Raw genomic sequence first — 12,521 nt, forward strand, 5'->3', positions numbered from 1 at the left:
TGTCCTTCTTTTGACAATAGACAGAATGTGCCAACTTCATCAGAGTCCTTCAGCCTTACAACAAGACTCATGTTTACATCTGCGGTACAGGAGCTTTCCACCCAATCTGTGGTTACATAGAACTAGGAGCTCACAAAGAGGTAATTTAATCCTTTCCCAAATGGGGCATGACTTTCCCTAGCATCCATCATTCCCATGGAAAAGAAAGAGAGAGAGAGTCTACAGCCTTATAAAAATGATCTGACAGCCCTTTCTACAAACAACTGGACAGTGTGAAGTTTTTACCAAATTATGTAAGAACTCATGTTCTCACATTTTTGGATGTGTGCATATTGGTATGTTGGCAAACCTCTGGGCTCAGAGGTGATTAATGTGGTTCAGTACAGGCTTGCTTTTATCAGATGATTAATGGTGTCAAAAGCACATTTTAGCCTAGATGCCTTACAGGACCTTTCACCAGCAGGGGTGGTAGTAAGTAAAAGGAACCAAACTAATCCTTTTGAATAGGCAATGGGTAGAGTCTTAGATCTGAAACTTGATCATTCTACTTCAGATGCCTGCTGAGCAAAGATTCTCCTTGAAGCACATGCTGTGTATTTTGTCCATCTCTCAGCATTATGGATGAGAGGTGAAATCAGAATTACAAAGTACATATACAATAGTTATAGAAGAGGAGGAGGAGGAGGAGGAGACGACTAAGCATCTGCCCTGAAACTGTAGCATATAGTCATCATCTTACTAAAACAAAATGGAGAGCAAAGTAGAAATACTTCATTGTGTTAAACTTGATTTTTCCCCCTCTGCATAAATAGAGAACAGTATAACAGTAGCATCACTTTTTTTTTTTTTTGCGTCTAGACTCTAATCTCAATATGTTCTTCCATCCATATCTGCTGGTCAACCTTGGAGCTACCTGCAGATAACATTCTGTAGAAAAAATAAATGTCTGGCTGGGCAGCAGATTCCTTTCAACCTGATTTTAAGCTTTGTAAATCCTTTTCCAAGAAGTTCACATAGTTCTGCCCAATGAGATTACAAGTCTAGGCCAGCTGCCACTAAAGTTCATGCCAAATTTAATGTAAATTCCATAGAAGTCTGTTGGCCATACCTATAATAAACACAGAGATGTAAGTGCAGAAGGATTGGAAGCTGTCACCATCCTATTCAGTTTAAGTTTCCCAGAGAGATCTTGGTAGCTGATAGTCCTCTAAGAGGGCATAATTCTATGAGATGTAGTAATCCAAGTATGAAGGTTCTCCCCTGTTATTTGTTCTTAACAGCATTAAAGAGATGCTGTCTTAGAACATGCAGATTCCAGATGTTCACAGGTTCCAGATGTTAGCCATTGATTCTTTTCCCTCCAAATTCCGTTTTATGCTCTGGCTTTGTAAGGATACCATTTAAAATTATTAATTAGGACCAAATACATCATAAATGGGTTGGGCTAATTGGAAATTCTGTGAAGCTTTTGAAAGCCTGTTTTCTTTTGCAGTATTTCATTTACTCCATCACTGCTGGACAGGTAGGTTATATTCAAGACAGTCTGTCTGTGTATAGCCAGGAAATAGGTAGGGGACATGCTAGCTAGCCAACCTTTGGTCTAAAATACATATAATTATGTATATGGTTAAAATTATATCAGTGTAGTCAGTTGGTGTGTGTGCTAACCAAATTAGTCATGTCCCCACTTGCACCCAATTGGCAACTTCTTCTTTTTTTGGCCATATTTCTAGAATATTGCATTCATCTCTTTCCTGGCACATCCTCAGCAGTACCAGCATTAAAACAGAATATTATTTTTTTCTGACAGTTTCCAAGGGCAGCCTCAAGATATACAAAATCACCCTTGGAGGTAAGGCTGGTGACTGCAGTGAGTTTCAGGATAGAGAGGCCAGAGAGGTGGAGAGGAATCAGCAGTGGGGCAGCAAATGTCCTATCTGTAGAGCTTTCTGCCAAATCAAGGAAGGATGAAGAGCATTTTAATAAGGGCTCTTAGGAGTTGAGCTTCCACAAATACAGCCCTGCGTGTAAACTATACATTAGCTATAGAACTCATAACTACTCTATCTCTGCTTCACTTCTTTATCCTGCCTTTCGTCCAAGAGGAAGTACATAACAACAAATACATATAACTCTTCTCCCAACAAAAAAGAAGACAGGGCCTGAATCAGCTCAAGAACCTCCATGGCGGAGGCTCTCCTCAGTCCTGGTCTCCTCAGTCTCTGGGTCTTCTCAGTCCTAGTCCAACAATTTAACAATTACACTATCATGACTCCTTTTGAATCCAGACAACCTCCTACCTGCAGCATTGGACTAATGGATATATATCCTTTATGTGCAGGAAGTTATGTTCAGATTTAATGCTCAGAACTTGGAGTCTGGCAGACTGAAATGTCCTTTTGACCCTCAGCAGCCTTTTGCATCTGTCATGGCAGGTAAGAACTCATGTTCCAGGGATGATTTTTCACTCATCTTTGCTTAATATTATTTAATTGCTGGTACAGCATGCTGGTTGGGAGGCCTGAACTATGAAGACTCACTATGCTCCAGATCTCTCTTCTGTTATCATCTTGACGGTATTCAATATACCACTACCTTCTATTCAACTTGGGGGTTAGTGACCTTGGGGGTCCGTGTCCCAAAAGGCAAGGTGGTAGTTGTGAGTGCACTGTCGAAGCCCCACCTCCTTTTATGTGTGAACATAAGACGCATGTAAATAAAAGGGTGGACCTTTGATTGCTCGGCCATGGCTGTCATCTTGATTTTTTTGACACCCCTCTCCCCAAGCCCCTGCTGAAGATAATAATGCCAGCTGATTTTCCATGATTGGTCATCACAATTAATCAAAGTGATATAAAGAAGCATAGCAACATGAGTGCAACATGAATATCTCAAAAAATCAATAGTTTAGGCCACCCAAATAATGTAATTTAAAGGAATATGGCATAGTTTGACTACTATGTGCTGTCTTGGTTAACCAGGAACTTAGTTAGTCTGTTCTCTGTTCAGAGGTGTTCAGTTAATGCTCACAACAGCTTGGGCTCACTGTGAATAATCAGTGCCAAGAAAAAGTTCAGATGGTGCTTGCAAAGTGCCACCAATGTTATCTCACTCATGTCCAGAACTTTGCCTTGGACCAAAGGTCAGCCAGCAACGGGAATGAGCATTCTCCTGAAAACTGGACTGGAGCTGGTAGGAAAAGGCAGTTAAAGGAATTCTCTAACTGGACTATTGAACTAAATGTTTCTTCTGTGGTTTGATTTCGTGACAGATCCAGATTCTCTCCCCTTCTTGTAGACGAAGGATATGCCCAGGCCAAGGTGTTTCTGAATCTACATCCCAGGCTGATGTTCTTATGACCTAGAGTTCTGCTAAATAGGAACTATAGGATTCACCTTGAAAGCCACCTGATCAGATCATCTAAACACTGATTGATCAGTCTGAGTATCCCTCCTTGGAAGCTATTCTCATTCTCCTGCTTGGAGTAATGAGCAGATTCTGCTGTGGGTCACCCTGTAATATATTAACAGATTGAGATCGTGACAGCTTTGGCTAAATCTGATACAGTTTAGTTAGTCTAGTTTTTCTTTTCTTTTAAAATGTGATGATTTCTGACTCTCTTCTGCTGGATTTGTTAATAAATACACTGAACTGGTCACCGTTGGTCTTTGCTAGACTGCTCAGCATACAAGTTTCTTAGGGAGAAGAAAGCAAGCAAGTTCTGGAACACAGGTCTGTTGTTCTCTAGAACCTCATCCCTTAGATCAGGATCCTTACCTGTTTGGACTGAGGATTATTAATCATTGTAAATTATGTGAGTGGTAGCAGGTTATCTTCCCTGGAAATATATTGGAGGGGCAGATGGGGGGAGGTTCTGGAAGCATGTCCTACCTTGCAGGGCTGGAATCCTGAAAGCCTTTCCCCTTGGTTGAAACATTGAAATCATTTCATTACAGTAAAATCATACTGTTTAGTTATGATTAAGTGAAAACTTTGATAAGGCAAATAAGTCCAATTTGGAGTAAGGGCAGTGTTTCTTGGTACATCCTCACAGATGTGTTTAGTAATTCATATCCCTGAGAAACTTCATGAGTGAGCAATATACTCCTTTCATTGTTTGTAAAAATAATCAGAAGAGCAGATGCTTCTCATAGCTAGAAAATATTTGCAAGCTCAGTTAATTTTCTAGTTTCCAGGGCAGCTTGCAAAAACACCTGCTTGGCAGATCTCTTGGACTCAATAAAATAGATTTGCTATGCTCTGCCTACCCATTTCTATCACTGAAGCCATCTTGAGCCCCTGAAAAAAACAGGGTATAAGCCTAACCAATAAACAAATAAATAATCCTGCATGGCATAGAAAGTAGGAAGCAGTGTGTGCTTATCTGTAAGGACTTGCGGGGAGAGAGAGAGAGAGAGAGTCTTAGCTCCTGTTGAAAATGTTGAGATTTTAAAAATTATTGGCACCTGACAATCTAGGCTGTATATAAGCAAGTATTAATTGTTTTAAAATAAACTCTGTTTTTAAGGAGATTATTACAAATGGTTGATTAAGATTCTACATATGCATATACTTTCTATATGTGTATGAAAAGTGCACCATTCAAATTCAGGAATTAATGCAATTGAAGTAGATGAAAATCATTTATTTAAGTATAGCGGTGGAAGTGCAAATGATGTTTCATGATCTGCAAGAACGTATTGTTAAGAATTGGATTGTGAGGGCGTAGCTACTAAAACTGACCTTCATTCTAGCCTTAAAATCACATTCTGAAGAACAGCATCTAAGACTATTGATCAATGATGGAGCAAAACTTTTTCAAACCCAATATTGTAGATTAGCTCCTGAGCAACTCCAGTCAGTGGGATCTCAGGCTACAACACAACACTAGGAAAGAACCAAAATTCAGAGATCTGCTTGTGAATTCATTGTGCTTAAATGATACAAGATGAATTAACCCAGCCCTTCAGTTAGGGATAGCTGGATCTTTCCACTTCACATGATTCATTAGCTTTGCCTCATTTTTTGTGTCTGTTTAATTTTTTAAAAGCCTGTGTCTGTGACTCAGGTTTCAACACCAATTTGTCTATATTTATACATCTGTACAATTTTGTCTGTGCTGTTCCCCATGTATGAATATTGATGTGCTTGTTTTTTAATCAGAGAACTACACGGCAAAATTCAGAGAAGTGCAGATAGCCAAAGGGCGATCTACATTTTGGGTTGGGAAACGCAAATCAGGAAGGTTTGCAGAAAAATGCAAGTCTTTGACCGAATCCTAGCTTTGATGTGTGCTGTATTTGTACATGACTTCTCAAGAAGTGACCTCTGATGTCTCTGTACTAAGTGCATTCATGTGGAACAAAATCCGGTGCATTACGCCCTTATTGTATTGTTAAAATCCTAGCCTAAAGCACTGTGTCAAAGTACAATATCACTCTGCCTTCTTCTTGCCCTTGAATCATATTGGTGGAGTCAGCTATCTGCCATCCTGGAATGCTAGACTAATCTCTTCACTTCAGTGCTGCTAAGAATTACCTTTGACATTGTTCTTCTTTTCTGTTTTTTGCCCAGTTTCATTTAACTTGTCCATCAAGTTATAATGTCTTGTTGTAAGATAAGAAGAATGTACCTGACATTTTTTCCCCGTTTAATTTATGGCAGAAGATATGTTATATTCTGTTTCTTTGAAGGATTGGTCACAGTTCAAAAAAAGAATGTGATAAATATTCAGCCTTTATTCTCAGATAATGAGGTGGATAATTCCTAATCCTGACCCTGCTAAGGTCTAAGCCATCCATTATTATTTTTTTTTAAAAAAAGAACCAAAGGTAGTAGGGACTGTCTTTTCAAAGTGGTGGTCAAAGGTTTTTTAAATGATCATTGGAAGAATCCCTAGTCGTCTTTTCTTGAAGACAGAGATTCCAGTATATAGTAAATTTCTCAAGTTATCTTGTCACCCTTAGAACTGTCACAGGGCGGGTGACATTTTAATAGCTGAATTAGTGGAAGCTTAAGATAACTAAAGCAGAATCTGCTCTATCACTCTGATTCACTTACATCCTCAAGTATGGTTCTAATACTAGAGATTCTGAAAATTGAACTGAAAATCCCATTATCTGAGAATGAGTCTTCGCCAATTAAAGGTAATCACTTCTGTCTGTTCTTAAAACTCTTAGAAATCTACTAATCAAGCTGGATGTGCATACGGCAGTATATCTTGTCACAACAGAACAGATTATAGCAGCATCTGGTAAACAGAATTACATAAAAAGCTCGTCAGAAGCAACCAGTTATATATTGCAAATTAACTTGTACTGTGGAGGACTAGCTATATACAATTAATCCAAAGCCAGCCAGCCAGATAGTTAGATAGCTGTTTAAGCAAAAATAGATTGCATGAGCAGTCTTAAGGTTGATTTTGCAGTTAGGACACCATGTTTCTTAGAGATACATGAATTGCCCATTGAGTCACTAACCATTGGGCTCTAGCTTCTTGTTGACACTGGCCACAATGCTGATGATTTGCAAATCATCAAGGGTGAGCATGAAATCAGGATTTATTGATATGATTTGCAAATCATATCAATAAATCCTGATTTCCCGCTCACCCTCTGCAAGGACCCCAATTTCCTTTTCAGAATGGGCTACAGATGTAACTTTAGTCCCTTTTTCCATATTTGGGAGACAGTTGGCGCCTTTGGATTGTCTGGCCAGAGCAAGGAATCTGAATTTGTGGTACAGTGTTAGATCAGGTTTACAAAGAGATTTATGTCTTCAGAATGCTCTGTTTCTCCAATTCAGGGCTGAATTCTAACTCCAGTTGAAATCTCTGGTTTTGATTCAAGAAGCAGTGGAGAGCTGGATTGGAAAGTACTATATTCTATATTTTCTATATTTTAATTTAGATGTAGGTTGCTTATGACTTTAGCCTGACCCTGACACCCACTTATTCAGGGCCAACTCAAATTAAAGGCCTCAACATGCCGTCATATAATAAGCTGTTTTAAGATGGTACAGTGGCTCCTATTATGGTTTTGCACAGCTTTCTGTACATCACCACAAACATCTGGATTGGGAAGCTCTCATGCTTTCCATGAAAGCTGTAGAACAACTTTCCACCACAGTCAGAGCCAGTACAGCTTAAAGTAGATTCCATGCAGCAGTGGTAAAATATAAACCAAGCCCTTAATCTTCAGCTTTTTATATGTGGACAGACAGACCACAGAAGTGTCAGGAAAAAACCAAGCGCACTAGTGAATATATGACTTAGAGGCACTGTCTAGAATGAATAATCTTCAAAGGGGCTTGTTTTAAAGCATGCAGCATGCCTATTCTTTTATGCCAGCTCTTCTTAAAACAGGTATGTGCATGGACAAATGCCATTGTAAACCAGGTTAAATATAGATATAGCCAGCATTGTTATTGCAAGATGCAAATGGGCAGAGAATTGGGCTCTAATTAACCAGGAGATGCAAAGGGGGAGAGAGTTGAAAGATGGGGAGATTGGACTGGAGGAAACCTGGAAGATAGCCAGGAACGGACTATGGGAAATAAGGAAAATCAGGGGACAATGATGTGTCTTTCATTGCTCCCTCTGTGCCTGCTCCCCAGAAGTCCAGTGGAGTTGCTAGGAACTGTAGGAAACTTCCTAAAAGATATGCCTATCTTCATTAAATATGGATCTTTACATTCCAATTGCATAGTTTGTCAGGATATTAGAATGCCATGGGAAGCTGAAAAACTAAATAAAATAAAATAAAACAAAGCAAAATAAAATAAAATAAAATAAAATAAAATAAAATACTATCCCAGCAGCTGAGCCAAATTTAGTCTGTCACTGCTCAAAGAGATTCACCCCCAAATCTTTTTGATTGGTACTGAAGATACCTGGGACTGTTCTGAAGCTGTAGTTTGTGTATGTATGTGTGTTTAACATTTCCAGGGATCGAGGAATTCATTGGGGATTAGGAGTTTCTAGAGAGAGGAATTCACTGCCCAACAGAGATGCTTTCTGAAAAAAAGGGAACGAGAACACTCACTTTCATGCCCTCTATGAACAAAAACCTTTCCCAAATAAATCTGGAAACACTCTCTCACACTAACTCTGCATAACTAGAAATTTTCTCAAACATATGAGTGTGCTGCAGAGGTATAGAACTCATAGAGATCAACCAGGATCCTGATCCACCCTTCCGCAGTATACTTCTGCAAGATTGCCCATGCTGTAAAAGAGTTTCTTTCGTTGCTCATTCAGTTCAGTCTTTGGAAGAGATTCTGAAATAAGCAGATCAATTAGGATTAAATTTAAACATTTTAACACAGGGGTCTGTGTTAGGAGTCTAAATGGAAGTTCAACTCATTCTTCATTTATGAAACTAAATGTAATCAATCCTCACTACATGTCATTGGCCAAAATCCCATTTTCGATATTTATTCTAGAACAACCTTTTCTACCTTTATTATTCCTGCAGTGGACAAAATATCAAGATTCCAGCTTATACCAAACATACCAAATTATTTCTTCTGTCCCTGCTCAATATGTGCCATAGAAATTCCTATTTCAAAAGCTTTCCACTTTTCTGGAGAACTTTCCCAATTTGCTCATTGTACTTGTTCGGAATTTTACTGCGAGAACTAGTCATGGAAAACGAAGAACAATAATTGAATGATGCCAAATTAAACCATATCCTATGAATACTTACTTGAACTAATTCTCTTTTTTAAGAGCCTACTCTTACATGTCAGGCACACCACTTTTAATGGTGATGCTTTTTCCCTATTTGAAGTTTACTTTTTAATAACAAGCTTTTCCCAAGTGCTTCACACAAAATAACAGATGTGCAGGAGAACAAAGAACAAGGCTAGTGTTGAAAGGACCTTGTCATCAAAAGTTAAAGCAGGGTTGGGTTGCTTCTTTTAGCCCTGCTGATTTATCCATCGTTTAGTGTGTCTGTCAATAGGCAAACTTTCATTATACCATTCATTCTTCATTATGGATTTTTACCTGCCAGAATGTGTTTTGATTGCTACATAAAAGAATACTGGGAGAAAGAAAGAGAGAGAGAGAGAGAGAGGGAGGGAGGGAGGGAGGGAGGGAGGGAGGGAGGGAGAAGCCTGTTTGAGCACTATGGACAGGAAGAAAACCATTCTTGTGTGTCTGTGGGATATATATATTTACTGAAACCACTAGATTTGACAACAGCTCCCTGTTGTCAAACCTAGTTTTAATCTGTATGAGGACCCTGAGAAAAATTAATATTCATATAGCAACGGGCCCAGATAATATCCCAGGTTGGGTACTGAAGGACTGTGCTGAATAGCTGGCCAGTGTCCTCACAGACATATTTAATATTTCTTTGCATCAGGCTGTGGTCCCAGTATGCTTTAAGACTGCAACCATTATACCTGTGCCTAAAAAATCTACAATCAGGTGTCTCAACGATTGTCCTCAGATAGCACTCACTCCCATTGTGATGAAATGTTTTGAGAGGCTGATAAAGGACTATATTGTTTCCAGACTCCCTCCATTGTTTGATCCACTTCAGTTTGCTTATCGGCAGAATCGCTCTGCAGGGATGCAGTCTCCTTTGGTCTTCATTCGAGCTTGGTACATCTGGAGGAGAAGAGCAGCTGTGTGTGATTGCTGTTTGTTGATTTCAGCTCAGCATTCAATACGATTGTTCCCCAGCATTTGGTAGACAAGCTGGGTTCTCTGGGCTTCAGTACTCCTTTGTGTAATTGGCTACTTGACTTCCTTCTTGAGAGGTCTCAGTCAGTACAAGTTGAAAATAATAACTCTAGCGCTATAGCTCTATATCTTTGAGCATGACTGTTGTGCCAGGTTGACCACCAATTCCGTTGTGAAATATGCAGATGACACAACGGTGGTGGGTCTTATCAAGGATGACAATGATTGGGCTTACAGGGAGAAGGTGAAAGGTTTGGTGGATCGGTGTAATAGAAACAGCCTGGTTCTAAACGTGGAAAAAACTAAGGAGATGATTATTGGCTTTAGGAGGAACCGGCTTAGCCACACCCCACTCTTTATTAATGGCACAGCTGTGGAGTCAGTTAGTAGCATTAGATTCCTGGGAGTGCAGATAACGAATAGTCTGACTTGGTCTCTTAACACTCCATTTTTGGTAAAACGAGCACAGCAGTGTCTGCAGTTTTTGCACTGGATGAGGAAAGCACATCTTCCACCTCCCATCCTCCTTACTTTCTATAGAGGAACTACAGAGAGTGTATTGACCAATTGTATTTCCATCTGGTTTGGAGGCTGTAGTGCCTCGGATAGGAAGTCTGTGCAGAGGGTGGTGAGGGCAGCAGAGAGGATAATTGGGATCTCACTGCCTCCCATCCAGGATATAGCATATGGACGCTGTCGGTCCAGATCTTGAAATATCGTCAGTGACTGCTCCCATCCTCATCATGGCCTGTTTTCTTTGTTGCCCTCTGGGAAAAGGTTCCTCTGCATCCAATGTAGAACAGCCAGATTGGGTAATAGCTTTGTCCCCCAGGCTATTAGACTCCTGAATACTTAATAAGTTTTTTAAGTGGAATGTGGAATGTGCAAAGAGTATATATTTTATAGTTATTATGGTATTTTTATTTTAGTGTCTGATTGTGTTTGTGAGCCAACTGCAAGGAAATTTCATTTTATTATGCATTTGGTGTATAGTGCATAGTGGAATGACAATAAAGTTATTCTATTTCTGTTCTTTTCTATTATCTTGCTGTTACTTATTTCTTCTGGATCCTGATGTCCTACCTTCCTTCTTCCTTCCTATCTTCCTTCCTATCATCCACAGCCACTGATAGGGAAAGATACAGCATGATATTAAAATCTGGGAAACTAAAACTCATTCTTGATGCTTCAAATATAAATTGCATGTATGCCTCTGAACAGCTTGACCTGATGCCCTCCAGGTATTTTGGTTGGTAATATCCTTCATCTCCACACTGTCATCCAAAAATCCAGGGGACATCAAGTTGGAGAAGGCTGATATAAAAGCATCAACAATGCCCATGGATAGATACATACCCATAGTATTGTTTCCCTTAGCGAAGTAAGTGATAATATGCAAAGCAGAGAAAAAAGAGCAGGAAGTAATACGTAGAAAATGTGTGTAAAAACAGCAGAGAAAATTTTGATGCTTAAGTGGATAATTTTCTTCATAAAACTCTTAAAATGTATGAAATTTCAATAGGTATAGAATTGATAGTGGCTTTCTGAGTCCCTTTCTCACAATGACTCTGTCTGGACATGAAGATCAGAAAGAAATCCCTTTTAATGATGCTGCCAGACATCCAAAGTCTTCTTTTGCAGTACTAGAGAGATATAATACATTTCTCCATCCTGGCCTCTTGCTGATTTTAGTGTGTGTGTGTGTGTGTGTGTGCGCGCACGCATGTGCGTGCGCCTTGAAGTCATTGCTGACTCCTTACAACTGCCTGGACATGTCTCTGCAAGATTTCAGAAGCGATTTCGCTATTGCATCCTTCCTAGGGCTGAGAGAGAGTGACTGGTCCAAAGTCATCCAGCTGGTTTTGTGCCTAAGGCAGGACTAGAACTCTCAGTCTCCTAGTTTCTACCCTGATGTTCTACCCTGAAATACAGTGTTTCCAAGCCTTGACAACTTGAATAGGTGTGGACTTCAACTCCCAGAATTCCCCAGCCAGCTTTGGGGGTTGAGAAACACTGCCTTAATCACCACACCAAACTGGCTCTCTATACATCTTAGTATTTTTATCTTACTATTTGATGCTAGTGTGAGAGCTGTTAACTGCCTTGACTGTGCTAATTAGTTGGGAAGGTTGGATAGGTATATAATAACTTCCCAAAACTTGACATAAAAATTTGGAGTTATTTTCAAGTGTTCTTCATAAACACCTAGATATATGTGCCATGCGTTCCCATCAGAATAAACAATGTTCTGCAAAGTATGAAAGAAGTGGAAGATTAATCATCCATGTATCAATTCATACATTTCATTTTACTCTTTAAACTTCTCAGGTATTACTGTTTTTAATCTTTTTGATCTTCTGAAAGTTGGCCTCTTCGTTTAGTTCTGATTTTCAGCAACAGCTGATTTAGAGAAAAATATTGCCACGGCTAATTACGTTGTAGCAAAAAAAAACAACCACCTTATAATGATATAAAATTTATCATATTGCATTATGGTGTAAGTAAGTACCTATGGACTAAGGATCTCTTCCTTGCTCGTTTTTGATTTTACAACTTTTATTTTTATTTGTTTGTTTGTTTGTTTTTATTTAAATTTATTAGCTGCCCAGCTCCAGTGGAGTCTGCTAAACTTCAGCTAAATGAGGCACCACCAGAGGTTTCTGCCCAGTGTTTGTGGGTTTTTTTTAAAAAGCAGAACCGAACCCAAGATGGTGGCCACAACCTACAATCTGGGTGGGGGCACAGCTGTGTGGTCATGGGCACCATCCTGACCTTATTTTACCCATACCTGCAGATGCCTCTGTTCTTCATGTTGACTGAAAATAGCAGA

General features: G+C 39.4%; 1 protein-coding gene across 2 annotated transcripts in view; it reads left to right on the forward strand.

Moving 5' to 3' along the window:
- The window catches only part of SEMA3D (semaphorin 3D), a 168,775-nt gene that overhangs the window by 82,278 nt on the left and 73,976 nt on the right, over window positions 1-12,521 (forward strand). For both annotated transcript variants that reach the window (XM_063308241.1, XM_063308242.1), the window contains exons 5-6: window positions 21-140; window positions 2,342-2,435. In XM_063308241.1, coding sequence (XP_063164311.1) covers window positions 21-140; window positions 2,342-2,435 — 214 coding nt within the window. The remainder of the gene's footprint in view (window positions 1-20; window positions 141-2,341; window positions 2,436-12,521) is intronic.

The sequence above is a fragment of the Candoia aspera genome, chromosome 7, assembly GCF_035149785.1.
Source record: "Candoia aspera isolate rCanAsp1 chromosome 7, rCanAsp1.hap2, whole genome shotgun sequence".
Classification (NCBI taxonomy): Eukaryota; Metazoa; Chordata; class Lepidosauria; order Squamata; family Boidae; genus Candoia; species Candoia aspera.